The sequence below is a fragment of the Perissodus microlepis genome, chromosome 4 (assembly GCF_051167445.1).
Source record: "Perissodus microlepis isolate ML-2025 ecotype Zambia chromosome 4, ASM5116744v1, whole genome shotgun sequence".
NCBI lineage: Eukaryota > Metazoa > Chordata > Actinopteri > Cichliformes > Cichlidae > Perissodus > Perissodus microlepis.
In genome coordinates, this window is record NC_140464.1 from 18,547,008 (window position 1) to 18,569,454 (window position 22,447).

Below are 22,447 nucleotides of genomic sequence, written 5' to 3' on the forward strand. Positions count from 1 at the left end.
AGATAAGTACACATGAAAGACATTGGTGTTTTGCATTAACTCCTCCTCACTGGAAGAACTCAGTTAGAATTAATCATTTTCTCAACATGTTTAGAGTCCACACACACACACAAAAAAACCCCACATTATAATGTTTGATTTGAGCCAGAAATTAATTAAATACAAGTTTAAGTCTGTTTTACATTTTGTACCTCATATCATTTCAAAGATTTCTATATTTCAGCAAAAATGCTTTTTGAAATCAATTTAAAATTCAATTTTGTTTTCATGCTTTCTTAGAAATAAATATGAAAATACGAGACATTTTAGTCATTACCATGACAATGAAATTATCATGACTGTAGGTGCAAGACAGAAAAAATAAAATGCTGTTTATCATAGTTAAAATAGTAGTAGTACTTCTTTTGAGATTTGTACTCCTTTGTCACTCTATTCACTGCCTAATTTGCTAATAATGAAGACTTAATTATTCTGGTACAAACAATAAGAGAGGCTGTTACATACTTTAGTGTAATAACATAAAGAAACTAAAAGTAGCATGCATGCAATGGCTGAATGCACAGAGGATGCAAGAGTGAGCATGTGCAAAACACAAAAACTAAATGCTTTCATAGCCAAGCATACAAAGGAGAGGAACCACCAGATGCTCTGGCAAATCTGCTTTATTGTGCACCTGATCCCGGCCTGCTCAGGTGTGCCACATCTATAAGAGGTTGAGCTCCACCCACTAATTACCTAAAAGAAAGGAAACCAGAAAACAAGGCCAGTCACCAGACCATCACTATAGAAAGATGCTAGAAGAGATCTCTACATCAAATTAATTTTTGATATGATGTGAAGCAGCTAAGACAGACACAAAAGTGCTAGCTCATTCAATATGAACTTCAGGCAACACACAGATGATTGTTCTATACTAAATTAGAGGTTCTGTAAGTTTTTGTTCAATACTAAAGTAAAGTACAGTAATCCAGGTAGGAAGTGATAAAGCAAGAATGACTTTTTACAGTCCCTTTTGCAAGAGTTTGAACAAAAATCATGCCCAGATTTTGTGCAGAAGCATGACAATAAAAAAATCATATAACTCAGAGTTTCAGAAGAGATTCTTTAGGGGTGACATACAGTTGGACACTTCTACCAGTAAATTATACCATAAACATCTTTGACTAAAACTGAGGAGCCTGATCTTCATCCACAGCACAGGCTCCTGTGGATCTCTGCTTCAGTTTGACTGGCAACTGGATGTCATCAGTGAAGCAGTGGGAAGATATATTATGCTTTCAAGAGGCAACATATACAATAAAAAAAAAAAAGAATTGGGGACAGAAACTCTACAAGTACTTGTAGTACAGTACTTTGAAGTTGAAGATTAAATCTTTGGAGCTGATCTGTCTTCTGACTGACAGGCAGACATATTACTCCCTGTTAAGTAACTATTATTTGCATATTCTTGAATATATTATGTTTTGAGCCATTCAAGGTATCAGCAGTAAATAGACAATCTGTTTTAAATGTAATGTATTGTTACAACTCTATTTTCAGTTGAGTAAATCTGTTATGTCTAGAACACACAGTCCCAGACTGACAGATGTCAATGACTTTGGTTCTTAGCTAAGATCGTAGCATGATGCTAAAGCAGTTCAAGTTCTAAAATTGGCAAGGCACCAAAACCTGCTGGTTTGTTTGAAATGATCATTACATATTTCAATCCAGCTGTCTATAATTTTACTTGTTTTTATTTTGTCATTTATATTATTTTTGCTTAATGCAGCCAGTTGTTGTTGACAGCATGTTACCAGCATGACCATCCATCCATCCTTTTTCTTCCGCTTATCTGGGGCCGGGTCGTGGGGGCAGCGGCCCAAGCAGAGAAGCCCAGACCTCCCTCTCCCCAGCGACCTCCTCTAGCTTATCCAGGGGGAACACTAAGGTGTTACCAGGTCAGCCGAGAGATATAATCTCTCCAGCGTGTCCTGTGTCTATCCCGGGGCCTCTTCCCGGTGGGACAAGCCCGGAAAACCTCACCCAGGAGGCGCATGACCTCACTGGCAATAGCTTTCCTTTAAAAAGTCTTGTGATTCATTTCAACAGGAGCCCCAGAAGGGCCATTCATTGTGCCCTGCCTTATGGCTTCACATTCAGTTTAATTGATCATCTAAGTTAAAACTATGTACACCCTACAACACTTCCTATGTAAGTGGCCAATGTGGTACAAGGTGGAAGTTGGGTTACACTCTTCTATCCAGTCTTATCCAGCCAATTTTTAAGATTGTGGCACAAGAAGCAGCTTGAGTATCGGACTAAACAACAGCACTGAATTAAATTGTTGCAACTTGTTAAGATGTTGTGGTCTACATTTCTAGGGTGGGACATTTCAGGTTTCTGGTTAGGTTATGGGATTCAGAATAGTCAGCAGTTAGGATATATAAAAAGCATATAAATCATATATACATATACATATATATACATAAGTGAAAGCTTGTATTGGCATTTTGCTACAGAGAGTGAAGAATAAATTGCATTCAAGCAGACATGGTTGAACGGAATCTACCAGAAGTACCCCTGGTGACACTACAGCTACAGCATATACTGTGGACAACTGTATGCAAAATTTCAGGGTCCCTTGTCCCCTCTGCTCTTCATGTCCACTACATATCTGAGTTTTTTCACTGCATCTCATCTATTGTCTCCATTAGCCATCTATTCACTATTCCTTGCTTCACTACCACCCAAGTGCCAAGTGTGGTCATAAATATGTTTTCAGTTTGCATTTATCTTCTCATCTTTTATCTAGGTTTGTTTACAGTTTCACAAGAAAGGTGCAGGATTACATAAAGGGCTTTTAATAGAATTTAAAACTGAATCGCTCGGCCTGAATCGCTCAGCCTGCCCACCTACCTGAACAGAGGTAAACACTCATGCCATTACAGTTCATGCCATGGAGTTTGACCTAATTCCAAACTCGTGTGGGCATGATTACGATCCATTGACTGATAAAATAGAGAAACAATTCTTTTGCATATTATAATAACAACCCAAACTTCCCTTTGTGATGTTAATGCTATTTATTTATTTTATTTTTTATTTTTTTTGCCAGATAAACCTAATTTCAGCTGCTACCTTATTCTGAAGGGGTCACCACTGCAGGTACTGTAGTGCATATTTGATTTGGCAGAATTTTATGTTGGGTGCCTTTCCTGATGCAACCCCATTAAGTTTGTGTCTCCTCCCAAAATCAAACCATGTGAATGGTAAATGTGAATGGTTTACACATGGCGAATGTGTAAACCACAACACCATGGAGCCACATTAGCTTTGCTTTATTCTGTAGCATGGGGACAACTGTAACTGATCAGTACCCAGTAATTACTCAGTATTTGTGCAGCTCTGTTGGTGGTTTGAATGACTGTGGGGCGACGCACACAGTAATAAACAGCTGTGTCCTCAGGCTGCAGATTCTGCCCATTTATTGTCACGGTCTCACCAGACATGTCTCTGCTGTAGCTGAACTTGGTTTTAAAAGCATCATTTTGATAAAGGCTGCCACTACTTCCTCCCCACTGATGAAAAAGCCAATCCATTGGTTTTCCTTCACGCTGTCTGATCAAACCTGTTGCATAGCTGCCATCAGTCAAAGAATAACCAGAGACCCGACAGGTGATGGTAAAAGTCTGTCCAGGCTGAATAACCCTTGAGTCTGGTTGAATGAGATCAATACTGTGCACACCTGTGGACAAAGAAATAAACATTATCTTGGTAATTTGACTTTTTAGCATTTATATTATATTCAGTAGGGCAAATTCAGTAAATCCCTTACAGTGTACAACAGCCAGCAGTATCAGCGTTAACATGATCATTATTACCAAAGCTGAGGGACATGTGCTGTGTCTGTCTTCTCACTGACACACAGACACACACTTCCTTTTAATAAACCCTTATTTGCATATTGCTGCAGAAATTTTACTTGAATTAAAGCATATTTATAGCCTGTGTCCTGTAAAGTGAAAGTGAATTATTATGATGATGATGAGAGCTTGAATGTGTTCATTAAGCTCCTCCTTTCTAGAATTTGTTAGTCATTTGCTGTTAGTTAGTTAGAGTGTGTTGTCAGCCCTTTTATATCGTCTAATCTATGCTGTCATTTTAATGAAATGTCATGGATAAGGAGGTGCACAGTATAAGGAAGCTCTGTTATTGTTGTTTTAACTTACCAAAAAGTGTCAGTCTCCGTAATAACTAGCAGTTCCTGCTGCAGTCTTCTTTCATTGTTTCATCTCATAATGACAGAGGTGAGAGAGACTTGTTATTTCATGCCCTCTAGTGTTCAGCATTATTTTACAGCACAATTCTCCCACTCCAAATGATTATTTTATGGCCCTAAATATACACATGTAGTATTTCAGTCATTTACACCCAGACAGTAATTTTATCATCATTTAAAGAATTTTAATTTGCTCCAGTGTTTCTTGATTTTTTATTTTTTTGGAAAGACAACGGGGCAGAAATATGGTAAATGGTAAATGGCCTGTATTTGTATAGCGCTTTAAAAGTCCCTAAGGACCCCAAAGCACTTTACACATCCAGTCATCCACCCATTCACACACACACAGTGTTTTTTATGTACAGCTGTGTGGCCTCCTATATCACTGTGGCCTCCGAGCACAATAATAAACTGCAGAGTCTTCAGCAATGAGGCGGTTCATTTGCAGATACACTTGATCCACATTGTTGTCTCTGGAAATGGTGAAGCGATTCTGGACAGCTGTAGAATAATATTTACTGCTTCCACTTGGAGCAGAAATGTGAGCAACCCACTCCAGTCCTTTTCCTTCAGTCTGTCGGATCCAGCTGATATCAGCATTATCATCTGATATTCCTGCATATGTACAGGTGAGTTTGTGAGAATCTCCAGGTCGTTTTACCACTGGTTCAGACTCAGTGAGCATCTGACTGCAAACCTGAAAAAAAAGGAGACTGATCAGAAAGAAGCCAAACATAATCCTAAGTACGAATATAGAAAAGTGCAGAACTGTGTTATTCACCTGGAATCACTGCTAGCAGAATGAGCATTATACGTTGAGTTAAAGTCATACTGAGAAGTTGTTTGTCTGTGTTGTCTGTCTGGTTTGTCTTCACTTTCCCATTCAATAAGTAAAGCTGGCTGAGCCAGTATTTGCATTAACTCCTCCTTAAAGTGTTAAAATAAATCATTCATTCAACACTTTTAAACTGCACTTCATTGTAGTTTTATAACACACCTAATTTAACATGGTTACAATTGTGTTACAGAAACTCTGCTCAACCTGTATTCACAAAACCTAGTTGAAGAAAAGCTCAACTGGACAATGACAACTATAACAATGTCAAACCCTATTATGCTATTGCTTCCTGACCGCTATGCACATCAGTAGATTGATCAAACATTAAGATATAATTAATAAACAGCAAAAACTAACAGGAAAATACGGTGAAACTAATGTCTATTTATAGTTTTATTAATCTGTTTTTTGTTGTTGTCGTTTATTCAACCACAGGTCAGGAAACAAGAACTTTATTAACAAACTTTGGTCTCATTACAAGAGTTGGTATGTAGGATAAACACAGGGGCAAAAACATTTACAATGAGGTATTTTTAAAAACCAGTAGTTTCTTTGCAAAATTTCCTACCAGTTAGTATGTCAACAATATCTGCAGTGTTTTGTGTACAGCTTTGTGGCTTCCTGTCTCACTGTGGCGTTCGAGCACAGTAATACACTGCTGAGTCTTCAGTTGTCAAGCTGCTCATGTGCAGATACACTTGATCCACATTGTTGTCTCTGGAAATGGTGAAGCGATTCTGGACAGATGTGGAATAACGTTGGGTGCTCCCACTTGGACCAGAAATGTAGGCAACCCACTCCAGCCCTTTTCCTTCAGCCTGTCTGATCCAGCTGATATCAGCAGAACTATCTGATATTCCTGCATATGTACAGGTCAGCTTGTGAGATTCTCCAGGCCGTTTTACCACTGGTTCAGACTCGGTAAGAGTCTGACTACAAACAGCTAGAAGAAAATAAATATGATCAGAAATGAGCCAAAAAATAAAACTAAGCATGAATACAGAAGAGTGCAAAACTGTGGTGGTTACCAGGTATCACTAATAGCAGGACAAGCATTATACATGTAGATGAAATCATATTGAAAAGCTGTTGTTGTTGTCTGTATGGTTTAGTCATCTGCACTTTGTTGTGAATTAAATACAGATGGAAGGATCAATATTTGCATTGGCTCCACCTTAAAGCATCAAAATAAATAATGTATTTAAATGTATTTAAATTGCAGGAGGAGGTTAGACTTACTTGCTGAGACTGTGGTTTTGCTGATTATAAATATAATTTTAAATTACACGCATAATACTTATAGTGTTTGTTTGGTAAGCAACACAATGTCGATTGAAATGAGTGACTTGATGATACAGTGCCTGATTCCAAGAATACATTTGTAAAAATGAAGCAAAATTGAACACTATAAGCATTTAGTAATACTATGACTTTTTCCCCTGATCATCTAAAGGCCTGGATTCTTCAATGCTTTTTAGCATTTTTTTATTTAAATTATAATTGCATGTCATACAAACCAAATAAACTAGTTCTTCAAAGGTTGGTGACATCTTATTTTGCTAGTTTCATTAGCAATCAAAAATATTCCAAAGTTCTACTTGACCATCAGCAAACTTCTTAATCCTCCTTAACATGCTTACACTCCCTTGGCTTCTAATGACTGTGAAAAGGTTTTCGATTTCTTCAACAGTATAAAGTCACAGTTCAAATCTGTACAATTTCAACCACCCCAAGTCTCTCAAACAGTTCTGTTGTCTGAGTTTAAACTAACTTCTACAACAGATCTTTTGGATGTACTCTCATACGTGTACACTTCACCCTGCCCAACAGAGATCCCTCCTAAATTCATTAAAGAGGCTCACCCTGCCATCTCCCCCTGCTTCTCTCTATTGTCAATCCTTCCTATTCATCTGGGTACATTCCAGATTACTTTAAAAAGCCAGTATTTTTCCTCTACTGGAAAAAAACCCCTTAGATCCCTCTGTTTGAAATAATTAAAGGCCAGTTTCCAAACTCCCCTTTATTTCCAAAATCCTTGAGAAAGCTGTTGCTCGTCAGCTTCTTTAGCTTGTTGACGGAAATAACAACTTCAATAAATTCCAGTCTGCTTACAGACTAAACCACATCACTGAAACAGCTTTATTAAAAATTACTAATGATATTCTTATATCCTGCCCTAATAGTTATCACTGCTGGGATTCCATTCTGGATTGGGGTTAATCTGGGTTAATCTGGGCTGTAATCTGAGGTGCTGTTAATTTGCAATTTCTGAGGCTGGTGACAGCAACAGAGGTGACTCTTAGTCGTCCTTTCCTGGGGCGGTCCTCATGTGAGCCAGTTTCATTGTAATACTTTTGGTTTTTGAAACTGCACACACACATTGCAATTTTCCAGAATGACTGAGCTGCAGCTCTTAAAGTAATGATGGACTCTACTTAGCTGATTGGTTCTTGCCATAATATGAATTCTAACAGTTGCCAAATAGGGCTGTCAAGGGTATAAGACATATTTAGAGTTATTATCATTTTTTTATTTGCTACATAATTCCATATATCTTGCTTCCAATATTTGAAAGTAGTAAAAATAATGAAAAAAATCATCAAATCAGAAGGTGTGTCCAAACTTTTGACTGGTAGTTTATGCAAATCAGATTTCCCTAAGTCTTCTCTTTGGTGTGTAGACCACATAAACAGACAATGTCTTTATTAAAAATATATCAATAAATAATAGAATAAAGAAACAATAAGAAAACTTTTTATCTCCCACAGAGAAAAAGTTTATTACAGAGACTACTAATGATCACATTTTTATCACTGTTATATTCCCATTTACTCAGTGTTTGTCCAGGTCTCTTAGTGGTTTTCATCACTGTGGAGCGACGCACACAGTAATAAACAGCTGTGTCCTCCATCTGCAGATTCTGTCCTGTTATTGTCACTGTTCTGGCAGAAGTGTCTCTGCTGTAGCTGAACTTGTTCTTTAAAGCATCATTTTTATAAAAATTTCCTCCACCCCACTGATGAAAAATCCAGTCCATTGGTTTTCTTTCGCGTTGCCTGACCCATCCTGTTGCATAGCTGTTATCAGTCAAAGAATAACCAGAGACCTGACAGGTGATGGTTAAAGTCTGTCCAGGCTGCACAATACTTGAATCTGGTTGGAGGAGATCAATACTGTACACACCTGTGGCGACAAAAATCAAAACGATCTTTGTTATTGATCTGAATTTTTTGCATTGCTATTATATTTATTAGGGTGAATCCATTAAAAACTCCTTACAGTGTCCAGCAGCCAGCAGCAGCATCAGCGTTAACAACACCATCATGATTACACCTGAATGATGTACACTTGTACACTGACACACAGCTACACACTCCTTTAAAAAAAAGACCCCCCCTCGAAAAAAAAACCAACCTTATTTGCATATTGTTACACCCATTTTCTTTAAATGACGGCATATAGACTGTCCCTTAAAGTGACAGTGAATTATTATTGTGATGATGATGTCAATGAAAGAGTTTGTATGTCCATTAACCTTCTCCTCTCTGAATTTGTGAGTTATTCGTTGTTTGTTAGTAGTGATTGTGTTACAATATGTATTTTATTTTCATTTTAATGAAATGTCACAGATAAGGAGGTGCCCATTAAAAGGACTCTGCTATTATTCTGTTATCACAGTATTAACTTGCTATTAGTTTGTTTATTTTGATTCTAAACCAACTAATAATTAAAAGAGTTATTATCATAATATTCAATTCAACTGGGGACTTTCAATTGAACTGTGTGGATCCATTATATGGCTTCTGAGTCTAAGCATATAACTTATTAAAATCAAACTAGATTGGAAGAGACAATATTGAAAACTGTCCAACACAGTTTAACAGAGACTCACATTACTTTAAATACTGAATCATTTGATAAGAACTGAGTAATACTTACAGATATCCTGCAGATATTTCTATATTTAAATTGTAATGATAAATTAACTCTTTAATATACTGATATTTTTTTAATAATAAGGTTTTAGTAGTATCTCTGTATTCAGTATTAGTCTAAGTTCAGGTTTCAAGAACCTGTTGATGCAGTGCCAAAAAAGAAGTCCTGGTTTCTAACCAACTGGCTGACCTTTCTCTGCAGAGTTTATGTGTTGCCCTCATGCCTACATGTGTTATCTCTGGGTACTCCCGCTTCCTTCTGCACCCTAAAGACATGAAAGAGTTACATCAATGTGTAATTCTAAACTGGCCATTCAGAATTACATATAATTGTCTGTCTTTCTGTGTTATTCCTGTGATTGACTGGTAAACTGTAATGAGTGAACAGTATACCTGCCTTTGGCTTTTACAGCTGTTTACTATTTGCTACTACCAATTTAGTTAGATGTTTATTTCATATTTTTTTGTAGTTATCAATTTATTTATATTTACGAGGACTGACAATAGGCAAAACATAATTCATTTTTCAAAACAATGCTGCAGTTGTTATTTTTTAAATGTTAATTTAATATCTAGGAACTTAAATTTAAAACATTTCAGATTGTTATTTTTCATGTACAGTTTTTGTCTGTCATTATTTATCTTCTAAGCTTGACATGGTTCAGTGCTTCTCACACACACAGTTTTTGCATGGCCTTTCAGTCTCTTATTTCACTGTGGCTCTTTTGCACAGTAATAAACTGCAGAATCTTCCTGTTTGAGGCTGTTCACCACTAAATTCACACGATTTTGGGAAGTGTCTTTGGTGATGGAAAACTGGCCTTGGAGACTTTGGGCAAATATTGTGCCAGTCCCGCCATCAATGCGTCCGATCCACTCCAGTCCTTTCCCAGGTTTTTGACGAATCCAGTGCAGATAAGCCAGAGAGAGTCCTTGAACTCTACAGGACAGAGTGACTGATTGTCCTGGTCTGCTGACCACTGGCTCTGATGAGGTGAGAGACTGACAGCGAGCAGCTAAAAGAGATAAAGAGTTTAGAGGGAATGAGCTAAAATCCAAATTATAATAATATTCTTTTCCTATGTTGATACAGACTTCACTCACCTGAAATAAAAGTCAAAAGGAGCAGACTCTGTAAAATGGCCATGGTCATAACCTGGTTCAGACTTCAATTGTAAATGGTGACGTGAATGAGAGATATTTATGCTGTGTAGGCAGAGTGGGTGGGGATTTTTGGTCAGGTTGAATTTGCCTGTTTGTGTAACTGAAATGCAGTTGAAGTTACGTAAGCTATCACATTAATGAAACATCACAGATAAGAAGGTCAAATGATGCTTTGTTACTGGTGTACTGTTTTTGTTTTTGTTTTGTTTTTTTTTACCAAAAAGTTTTAGGCAGGCACCAGCTCCTTCAGTCTTTTCATACAGTCTCATGCAGTGTGACAAACAAAACAAAACAAAATCATGATTACACAGTCAGTGCCAATATAACTGTTGAAAACCTGTTTCATTGTTTCTCTGCATACTGGCAGATGTGAGAAACTTGTCATTGTATGCCCTCTAGTGTTCCACATTATTTTACAGTACAATCTCCATGTGTAGTGTTTTGATTATTTATGCCCAGACAATGACTTCAATGAAGACATATCTTTTAAAGCAATACAATTTATTTTATTGGGTACTTAATTAATAATTAAAAGACAACGTTTTATAAAACACTTAAAAACTTAAACAGTGTATTTAAGTATGTTCTAGTAATATCAATATCACTTTTTGTGTGACTTGGTTAATTTGAAGGTTAGCATCATATATGTGTTTCATACTTTATTCCACACACAGTTAGGTATTGCGAGTAAGTTGATGTAGACTGGAGCTCCCAGGCACCTTGAGACGTTAGGCAGATAGCAAGACCCTTCTTCTTCTTAGGCCATTTTTTGGCCTTCAGACAACAATTCTCATTGCTACACTGCCAGACAGGACAGGCAAAGAAAAAAATAAAAATAAATAAAGGGACCAAGAGTAATTTGAAGTGTGTTAAAAAGGCCAACACAGTTCTGGAAAATATTTTTTGATTGGATGAAACCAAGATCAACTTCTACCAGAATCATGGTAAGAAAAAAGTATGGAAAAGACATGGAGCAGTTCATGAGTCAAAGCATAACACATCATCTGTAAAACACTGTGTGATGGGATGGATGGGAGGATGCATTTGACTTATTGAAGACTAAGCTTTGGGCAGAAAGGCACACAAACAAACAGCAACTGAAAGCCAGCATCTGCTGATGTCCATGAGCTACAGACCTCAGGCTGTGTTACTGCCAGCAAAGTGTTTTTAACCAAGTTTTAGAAATGAACATTTTATTTGCAGTAATTTTATTTGTCCGATTACTTTTGAGCCCCTGAAATAAACGGATTGTGTTAAAAATGCTTTAGTTCCTCACAGTTTTATGCAATCTTTTTGTTCAGTCATCTGAATTAAAGCTGAAAGTCTGCATTTCAACTGCATCTGAGTTGTTTTATTTAAGATTCATTACATTACAGAACCCAAATTGGAAAAAAACATTTTCTCTGTCCAAATATTTTGGACTTGCATACAAAGTTAGCTCTATAGTTTTACACATGTTCTCATCCGAGACTATCTAATAAACAAACTTCAACCACAAATTGATGATAGATTGAAGCAATAAATTAATGAAATATTAGAAAAATTGAATTTGAAAATTGTGTGAGTGTTTTTCTGTTTTTTTTTTTTAAATGAATTCCTGGATGAGTATGGGGGACTGTTCACACAGTCCACTATAGTAAGCAATCCACTCCTTTACCAGGAGCCTGTCTGCAGTGTTGGGAAGGTCACTTTTAAAATGTATTCCACTACAGATTACAGAATACATGCCCCAAAAGGTATTTTGGAATGTATCTGTTACGTTACTCAATGAGATTAACGTTTTCTGAATACTTTGGATTACTTAATATATTATCATGCTTTTTACAACTACATGACTGTACTATTGCTGTGTGATTTATTACTTTTACCGAAACTACTCGCCATACCAGTACCAACTACATTTTAAAATCTTAATATAAAATGAGTAACAGCAGGGTGGACATTAGGTAAGGCTGCACTTTTTGCAGTGATCTCGTATAGAAAACTATTCTGCACGTATATAAAACAGGTAAAAAGGCGTAAAACCGTAAAGGGACCTCTGGCTAATACATTTGGTTCCGTGTTGCGCTCGTAGCCGAAAACTAGCTTTACTTTGTTGTGTGGGTCAAATTTGCTAGCGAGAGACAGAGAGAGGCGTTGAAAGGCTGCTCAAACGGAACTTATTGTTTGGAGGAAAACACAAACACGGCGTACAGTCGAGTCTTAATAGCTTACAACTGCACTGCAGCCCATGGGTCCGGCAGCAACAGCAAAACGGTTCTGGGGGCCTGCCACTGATCCAGTGGCGGCGGAGCTGCAGCTCCGGAGGCCTGCCACAGGTCCGGTAGCAGCGGCGAAACGGTTCCGGTGGCCTGCCCCGGGTCCAGTGACGGCGGCGGCGCTGCTCCTCCGGCGGCTTGCCCCGGGTCCGGTGGCGGCGGCGCTGCAGCTCCGACGGCCTGCCACGGGACCGGTGGCGGCGGCGCTGCACCTCCGGCGGCTTGCCCCGGGTCCGACGGCAACGCCACTGCTCCGGTGAGCAACAGCGAGGAGTGGCACATGGCCTATGAAGCGCTGGTCGCTGACGTGGACGCGCTAGACGTGGGCAGCGTGGAGGGCGCGCTAGACGCGGAGGTCCCCCTGACTCACTGACCTCCAGTTCTGGCTGAGCGAGTCCCTCCAGACCTCCGAGCTCCTCCGGTGTCAGCGCGGGCTCCACAGGCTCGCTGAGCTCCTCCCGCTCGCCGATCTCCAGCTCCGGCTCGCCGAGCTCCCCCGGCTGCGGCGCAGGCTCCTCCCGCTCGCCGAGCTCCTCTGCTGGCAACGCCGGTCGCTCCGGCTCGTTGAGGTCCTCCAGCAGCGGCGCTGGCTCCTCAGCTGGTGGCTTGCTGAGCTGCTCCTGCTCCGGCTCGCTGAGCTCCTCCGGCAGCGGCGCTGGCTCCACCGGCTCTCTGAGCTCCTCCGGCAGCGGCGCTGGCTCCACCGGCTCTCTGAGCTCCTCCGGCAGCGGCGCTGGCTCCACCGGCTCTCTGAGCTCCTCCGGCAGCGGCGCTGGCTCCACCGGCTCTCTGAGCTCCTCCGGCAGCGGCGCTGGCTCCACCGGCTCTCTGAGCTCCTCCGGCTCCTGCTCGCTGAGCTGCTCCTCGGCAGGCAGCGCGAGCTCCTCCGGCTCGCTGAGCTGCTCCGGCTCTCTGAGCTGCTCCTGCTCCGGCTCCGGCTCGCTGAGCTGCTCCTCGGCCGGCGGCGCGAGCTCCTCCGGCTCCCGCTCGCTGAGCTGCTCCGGCTCGCTGAGCTCCTCCGGCAGCGGCGCTGGCTCCACCGGCTCTCTGAGCTCCTCCGGCAGCGGCGCTGGCTCCACCGGCTCTCTGAGCTCCTCCGGCTCCTGCTCGCTGAGCTGCTCCTCGGCAGGCAGCGCGAGCTCCTCCGGCTCGCTGAGCTGCTCCTGCTCCGGCTCCGGCTCGCTGAGCTGCTCCTCGGCCGGCGGCGCGAGCTCCTCCGGCTCCCGCTCGCTGAGCTGCTCCGGCTCGCTGAGCTGCTCCGGCTCGCTGAGCTGCTCCGGCTCGCTGAGCTGCTCCGGCTCGCCGGGCTCCTGCTCCTCGGCTGGCGCGAGCTCCTCCGGCTCGCCGGGCTCCTGCTCGGGCAGCGCGAGCTCCTCCGGCTTGCTGGGCTCCTGCTCGGGCAGCGCGAGCTCCTCTGGCTTGCTGGGCTCCTGCTCGGGCAGCGCGAGCTCCTCCGGCTCGGGCTGGGCAGGTCCGGGTGGCGACATAGCAGCCGGTGAAAAAGATGGCAGAATGGCGGCTGCAGGCAGATGAGACGACGGCGGTGCTACAGCTGCAGATGGTGAAGCAGCGAGTGGTGTGGAGACCTCTGACCGAGGTGATGTTACCTGCGCTGTCGGCTCGTCCACTGCAGACACAAACACAGATGGTGAGGGAAATGGAAAATTGTCCGTACTACTCACCACAGCCGGCTCTTGAGATGTCCGTGGATCAGGCTGCGGTGAGGAACGCCGGCGGCGCGAACGTCGTTTCCGTGTAGACGTCGGGGCCGGCGTCTCAGGCTGTGAAACCACCAGCTGTCCGGGCCGGTGAGCAGCCTGAGGAGGAGAGTGGAGGTGGAGGGTGGAAAGCAGGAAGTCCAGGACAACTGGATTAAGGGAGTCCATCAGCCAGGGGAATTTAACAAGCGTCTCCTGCAGCCGCCTCTCCACGGCGTGACGCAAACCTTCCGCGGGCTTCTCCCACCACAACTCGCATAGACGGTAAACCTTGTCCATCACCTCCCTCCTGAGCCTCTCCTCAGAGACCGCTGGGTCCATGCTTGGCGGGATCATTCTGTCACGGTTTGCCATGGCAGACCGTGGGGGGTGTAGGGAAGGAGGACCCAGGCGCGGTGCTCTGTGTGCGAACAGTGCGTTTATTTACAGTGTGGTACAAAACAACAATAAATCCCCGTGTTCTCCCCAGACTCCCGTGTCGTGTCCTCCTGGTGCTCTCTGCTCTCGTGTCTGCACTCCCGGTGCTCGCTGCTCTTCAGGCCTTCCACGCTCCTCCTGCGGGAAACAATAGCGGCAGCTGTCTGGACACTAAACAATGGCAGGCATGCACTAACTCAGTTCAACTGGATGACTAACGTGGAGACTCATGCAATGATCCCGCATCGGTGGGAGCTCCAAGACTCTCTTAAGTAGCTCCCCCGACGAGGCCTGATCAGCAGCAGGTGTGTGGCTCCGGGTGTGGCCAGTCCCCTAGCAGGGCCACACCCACCAGGCCTGACGGCGCCTATAAACGAGTGCTCAGACACACAGCCACACACACATATGTACAAGCATAGAGAAGAAGGGGAAGCAACACCAAAAATACATAATAATATAACAGGTCCATGACTGCCCAGGGGTCCTGGGTCGCCCAGTCCCAGGACCCTGACAGTACCCCCCCTCTAAGGGTCGGCTCCCGACGACCCCAAAACAAAAACACAAACCAAAAATTACAGTACAACCAACCCAGGGCGGGCGGCGGGGGTCCAGGACGGAGGGCCAGAACCGAAACAAGCAAAAACCACAAAAGAACAACCCCCCCAAGGTCACAGTCCCAAGTCCGACCGCGCATCCCGCAGCGGAGCAAAAAAGAAAAACACCACAAAACAGTCCCAGGCGGCCCATCATTACAACACCAGTTCAGGAGGCCTACCTCGAGTCCAATGGCGGCAACGTTGCAGCTCCGGCGGACGGCCATGGGTCCGGCAGCAACACCAACACCCTGACAAATCTGTTGTTGTTGATTATAAACAAAATAATAATAAGGAATCTTTTCTATAAAATTTCATTAACTGAGGAGGTAGAATTTGGACAAAATGAATGAAGAAGGACAAACCAATTATTAGAAGTCTGATACAGCTTATAAATATAAACAGAACTGGAAGCAGTCAATACTGAATACTATCCAACATAATTTATAAGAGGCTTGCATCATGTCATCATCGCATCATGTAAAGGTTTCCATGTTTAAATTGTAATAATGAATAAATAAATCAACAGATATATTTATTTTTCAATAAACTTTTAGGTGTATATATAAATTCAATATTGGTGTATCTAAGTTCACTTTCAGGTTGTAAGAAAACCATGCTGGTGCACAGCGTTACTGAAAGTAGTCCTGGTTTCGAATACACTGGCCAGCTGGGCCCTTTCTGTGTTGTACTCCAGCTTCCTCCTGCAGCCTAAAAACATGCATGGGTTACGTTCATTTGTAATTCTAAATTTGCCATTGGTGTGTTATTTATGTGTTATTCCTGTGATTGTATACTGTACACGCAGTCAGAGTATAGTATCCCTGCACTTGCATTTTAAAACTGTTATGTATTATTTATCAATTTTAATTAGCTTTTTTGTTTTTTTGTTTGTTTGTTTTTTTGTTTATGAGAATACTATAAAACCTCTAAACTTATTACAGAAGAAAGTGATACGAATGATTCATAATGTTAAATATAGAGAACATACAAATAAATTATTTATAAAATCGAAATTATTAAAATTAGGAGATTTAGTGAAATTACGGACACTATTAATTATGTTTAAGGCTAAAAATAATATTTTGCCCTTTAAGTTACAAAGAGTATTTTTATTGTGCTCAGGGGGAGAAGATAGCAGAAGGAAATTTTATTTTAAGCATCAGTTAGCTAGGACTACACAAAGATTAATGAGTCCAACGGTTAGGGGCAGTAGCGGTTTTTGATACGGGCGACACGGGCGGTTGCCCGGGGCGGCATCGTGGTGGGGGGCGGCATCACGGGCATCGGCAAAAAAAATAAAACTAAAAAATTGCTCGTACTCATGCTGCCCCGACATCAGCCAGCGCATATTGGCAATGGCATAGGCACCGATCGGTTTTCTATCGCCCATTTGCTGGGAGTAAGGGCGCCCTCCGTTTGCGAGGTGCGCCTGCTGCTTGCGGCACAGGGAGGAGAGGGCGGGGTGGCGGGGATTCACTGGCTGGCTGGAGCAGCGTCTAATAACCAACGAAAACGAAACAGCAAACACGAAAACACCAGACATCATGATACAGACTTATAATTTGCACCGATGTTTTTTCGAAATTCTATATGCGAAAAGTGAGCGCGAGAGCCCTCGGTGCACCTGCTTGCTGCTGAAGTCAAAGTAAACTTTATTGTCATCTCCGCTACATACAGTCCAGTATATAGAGACACGAGACGACGAGGCTCCAGTTATAGCAGTGCAAGTAAACAAACAATAAATATAAGAAGAGTAAGAAAATAAATATACACTTTAGGACTCGGGGTAAAGGGATCAATAACAATTTAAAATTTATAATTTACAGTTTGATGATTTAAAGTCTCACACACAACCCGTCGAAAGGGGAGGGGGGCGGCTGCTTCTTCCAAATAGAGCATAATGATGTAAATCCAAGCCCATCATGCATTCATGATTTGAATCCTGGGTTGTGTGAAATCCCAGAAATAAACCCTAGACAAAGTGAATCAGTGAACTAAGGTGTAGGTCTATTAGGTTATGTTGTGGCGATCCTCGAGTCCTCGATTATTTGTGTTCATACTGGAGTGCAAAATTAAAACCACTGTAAGATGGACAAGAAACTTTCAAAGTCATCAGGTGCTCAGTTTAGAAAAAATAGAAAAGAAGAGGAGGAGAAACAAGCAAAAGACGCAGGTAAGCAGATGTGTCATTGGATAATGGCAGGTCATCCTGAAACAATCCGAGTCAGAATCAGAATACTTTATTAATCCCTAAGGAAATAATGTGGATTACAGTTGCTCCAAAAAGAAATGGTAAAAATAGTAACAGTAACAGACTAAACTCCAAACAATACATTATGTTACAGATTTTAATATTAATTAGTCAGTGTCAATTGTTGATTTGTCCTGTTCTCATTGTATGATGAATTATGATGGCTGTTTGGTAGCCGTTTGGATACAATGCTTACTCTCTCTCTCTTCATATGTGTGTGTGTGTGTGTTTCTCTGGCGAAATTCAGTATGGTTCTGACAACAGTTTTATGTTAATGTATAATCCTTAATATGTTTGCCGTATGTATGCCGCCAGAGGGAGTGTTCGCCCAGGGCGCCAAACAGGCTAGGACCGCCACTGGTTAGGGGTATAAGACTGTGGAACTCACTTCATTATAATTTAAAGAATTGTATAAATTTACATTGTTTTAAAAAGTGTTACATGCTTAAAACGATAACTCAATATGAAGAATGTGAATGAAATTGGAGTTCATTGAAAAAGGATCCATTATAATTTTTTGTTTTATTTAGGGGGCAGGGTTTAATAAGAATATTTTCTTCTTCCTGCTCCTTTTCACACATGGTTGTAGTGCTTTTTGATAGAAAGTGTGGTTGGTTTGTTTGAATTGTTGTACCAAGTGTGAAATAAATAAATAAATGAAATGAAATGAAATGTTTGTTTTAAATATAACAATATATTACATTACGAAGGACTAACAATAGGGAAAACATAACTTATTTTTCAAAACAATTCAGCAGTTGTTAGTGATTAAAGTAGCGATTTGTAATGGTTAATTTTACTATAGGAGCTTAAATGTGATAAAATAACAATTTTAAGACTGTTATTTTTCATGTACAATTTTTGTCTTTCATTATCTATCTTCAGACATGGTTCAGTGCTTCCCACACATACAACTGTTTCAGTCTGTTTGTCACTGTGCTTTTCTTGCACAGTAATAAACTACAGTCTTCATATTTGAGGATCTTCATCACTAAATTCACACGATTTTGAGAAGTGTCTTTGGTGATGGAAAACTGGCCTTGGAGACTTTGGGTAAATGTTGTGCCAGTCCCATCATGAATACTTCCAGTCCATTCTCCTAAGCTCTGGTTTTTGTCAAATCCAATGCAACCAAGTCAGAGATAGTCCTTGAACTCTCCATGACAGGTTAACTGATTGTCCTGGTCTGCTGACCACTGACAAGGTGAGAGACTGACAGTGAGCAGCTGAAAGAGATACAGAGTTTATATGATGGGAAGGAGCTGACATCCAGACATTCTCTTTCTATCCTGATACAGACTTCACACACCTGAAATGAGAGACAGAAGGAGCACACTCCATACAATGGCCATGGTCATTACCTGGTTGAGACTTCAACTGTAAATGGTGATGTGAATGAGAGATTTTGATGCTGTGTAGGCAGAGTGGGTGGAGATTTGCTTGTTTGTGTATCTGAGAATCAAAATAAGACACACAGAGAGAGAGATAGATAACAGTTTGTTGCAACACTACCAATAAAATACATTTTGCAATGTTACAGTTAAGTTTTTTTAAAGTGTGTTCAATCCTCATTTGGCATGTGGATGTGTAGGGAGTAAGAATGTGTTAGAATGTGTTGAAATGTCACATATACAGAGATTTCCAGATGAAGGATGATTTGTCATTGGTGTATTAACGTGACTACCAAACGTTTCAGGCACAAGAATAAACAGCAGTCTTCTCATGCAGTGACATGGTGAGTTCGTCAAAACAAAACAAAACAAAACAAAACAAAAAACCCCACATGACCCCCACCGCTGATCTATCTGATTAAAAGCTGTTCTAACGTCTCTGTTTATATTCACAGAGGCGAGAAACTTGTCATTGTATGCCCTCTAGTGTCTAACATGATTTTTCTGTAAAATCCCCCCTCCAATCAATAATTTCAATGAGGACTTTTGTGAACCGTAAAGGTTCTTGGTGTTAAGTGATCAGTGGAGATCATATGTTCAATTCTTGTGTATTTAGCTTTTCTTAAAAGTTGCCACAAAAGAATTATGGTCTCAAAATAGATTTTGTGTCAGTGCATTAAACAGACACAGAAAAAAGGTATAAAAAAAATAAATAAATAATAATAATAATAATAATAAAATAATAAAAAATAATATCTGGTTTTACCTCTCCTTGAATCGCTACCTTATCGTGGTGGAGGGGTTTGTGTGTCCCAGGGATCCCAGGGGCTATGTTGTCTGGGGGCTTTTGCCCCCTGGTAGGGTCTCCCATGGCAAATTGGTCCTGGGTGAGGGACCAGACAAAGAGCGATTCAGAAGACCGTTATGAAAAGAATATCGAGGGAACAGTTTACCCTGCCCGGGATAGGGTTACCGGGGAAGGAGCCTGGAATGTCACCTCTCTGGTGGGGAAGGAGCCTGAGTTAGTGCATGAGGTTGAGAGGTACCGGCTAGATATAGTCGGGCTCACCTCTACGCATGGCTTGGGCTCTGGAACCAGTCTCCTGGAGAGGGGCTGGACTCTGTCTCAGTCTGGAGTTGCCCCTGGTGAGAGGCGGCGGGCTGGGGTGGGTATTCTAATATCCCCTCGGCTTGCTGCCGGTACGTTGGGGTTTTTCCCGGCGGATGAGAGGGTTTGTTCCCTGCGCCTTAGGGTCGGGGAACGGGTCCTGACTGTCATCTGCGCTTATGCGCCGAGTGGCAGTTCGGAGTACCCAGCCTTCTTAGAGTCCCTGGGGGGGGGTGCTGGAAGGTGCTCCACCTGGAGACTCTGTTGTCCTGCTGGGAGACTTCAATGCTCACGTGGGTAATGACAGCGAGACCTGGAGGGGCGTGATTGGGAGGAACGGCCTCCCTGATCTGAACCCGAGCGGTGCTTTGTTATTGGACTTCTGTGCTAATCACAGTTTGGCCATAACGAACACCCTGTTCGAACATAAGAGTGTCCATAAGTGCACGTGGCACCAGGACGCTCTAGGCCGTAGGTCGATGATCGATTTAGTAATCGTATCACCAGACCTGCGACCATATGTTCTGGACACTCGGGTAAAGAGAGGGGCTGAGCTGTCAACCGATCACCACCTGGTGGTGAGTTGGATCAGGTGGCGGGGGAGGACGCTGGACAGACCTGGTGCACCTAAACGCGTAGTGAGGGTGTGCTGGGAACGTCTAGCAGAGGCCCCAGTCCGCGAGATCTTCAACGCACACCTCCGGCAGAGCTTCAACAGCATTCCGAGGGAGACTGGGGACATTGAGTCCGAATGGACCATGTTCAGCGTCTCCATTGCCGAAGCTGCTGCATTGAGCTGCGGCCGCAAGGTGGTTGGTGCCTGCCGTGGTGGTAATCCCCGAACCAAATGGTGGACACCAGAGGTGAAGGGAGCCACCAGGCTGAAGAAGGAGTCCTATCGGGCTTGGTTAGCCTGTGGGACTCCGGAGGCAGCTGACGGGTATCGACAGGCCAAGCGGAATGCGCCTCGGGCAGTGGCCGAAGCAAAAACTCGGGTGTGGGAGGAGTTCGGAGAGGCCATGGAAAAAGACTTTCGGACTGCCTCGAAGAGATTCTGGCAAACCGTCAGGCGTCTCAGGAGGGGAAAGCGGTGCTCTACCTGCACTGTGTATAGTGCTGGTGGAGCGCTGCTGACGTCGACTGAGAAAATTGTCAGGCGGTGGAAGGAATACTTCGAGGACCTCCTTAATCCCACTGACACGTCTTCCGAGGAGGAAGCAGAGTCTGGGGATGAGGGGAACGACCCGCCAATTTCCGGGGGTGAGGTCACTGAGGCAGTTAAACAACTCCTTGGTGGCAGAGCCCCTGGTGTTGATGAGGTCCGCCCCGAGTTCCTGAAGGCTCTGGACATTGTAGGGCTGTCCTGGTTGACACGCCTCTGCAATGTTGCGTGGAGATCAGGGGCAGTACCTGTGGACTGGCAGACCGGGGTGGTGGTCCCCATCTTTAAGAAGGGGGACCGGAGGGTGTGTTCCAACTACAGGGGGATCACACTCCTCAGCCTCCCTGGGAAAGTCTATGCCAGGGTGCTGGAAAGGAGAGTTCGTCCGCTAGTCGAACCTCGGATACAGGAGGAACAATGCGGTTTTCGTCCTGGTCGCGGAACACTGGACCAGGTCTTTATCCTCTCGAGGATACTTGAGGGTGCATGGGAGTTTGCCCAACCAGTCTACATGTGTTTTGTGGACTTGGAGAAGGCATTCGACCGTGTCCCTCGGGGTGTCCTGTGGGAGGTGTTGCGGGAGTATGGGGTGTCTGGCCCATTGCTACGGGCCATTCGATCCCTATACAACCGTTGTAAGAGCTTGGTTCGCATTGCCGGCAATAAGTCGGACTTGTTCCCGGTGGGTGATGGGCTCCGCCAGGGCTGCCCTTTGTCTCCGGTTCTGTTCATAATTTTTATGGACAGGATTTCTAGGCGCAGCCAAGTGGCGGAGGGCTTTCGCTTTGGTGGCCTCAGAATCTCATCTCTGATTTTTGCGGATGATGTGGTTCTGTTGGCTTCATCGGGTGAGGGCCTCCAGCTCGCACTGGAACGGTTCGCAGCCGAGTGTGAAGCAGCGGGAATGAGGATCAGCACCTCCAAATCTGAGGCCATGGTTCTCAGCCAGAAAAGGATGGAGTGCCCACTCCGGGTCGGGGATGAGTTCCTGCCCCAAGTGGAGGAGTTCAAGTATCTCGGGGTCTTGTTCGCGAGTGATGGGAGAAGGGAGCCGGAGATCGACAGACGGATTGGGGCTGCAGCTGCAGTAATGCGGACGCTGCACCGGTCCGTCGTGGTGAAGAGGGAGCTGAGTGTAAAAGCGAAGCTCTCAATTTACCGGTCGATCTACGTCCCTACCCTCACCTATGGCCACGAGCTGTAGGTAGTGACCGAAAGAACGAGATCGTGGATACAAGCGGCAGAAATGAGCTTCCTCCGAAGGGTGGCTGGCCTCTCCCTTAGAGATAGGGTGAGAAGTTCGGCCATCCGGGAGGGGCTCAGAGTAGAGCCGCTGCTGCTCCACATCGAA

At 43.3% G+C, this 22,447-nt stretch overlaps 2 protein-coding genes across 2 annotated transcripts in view; both read right to left on the minus strand.

The window, feature by feature from the left end:
* LOC146388767 (uncharacterized) overlaps nt 1–22,447 on the minus strand; it is a 162,268-nt gene that overhangs the window by 65,992 nt on the left and 73,829 nt on the right. The window lies entirely within an intron of this gene.
* LOC146388769 (uncharacterized) lies at nt 12,137–15,193 on the minus strand. Its single transcript, XM_084926284.1, has 2 exons — nt 14,808–15,193; nt 12,137–14,726 (listed from the first exon to the last, which is right to left on the minus strand). The coding sequence occupies exon 2, from the start codon at nt 14,523–14,525 to the stop codon at nt 12,309–12,311; it is 2,217 nt and encodes a 738-aa protein (XP_084782410.1). The 5' UTR covers nt 14,526–14,726; nt 14,808–15,193; the 3' UTR covers nt 12,137–12,308.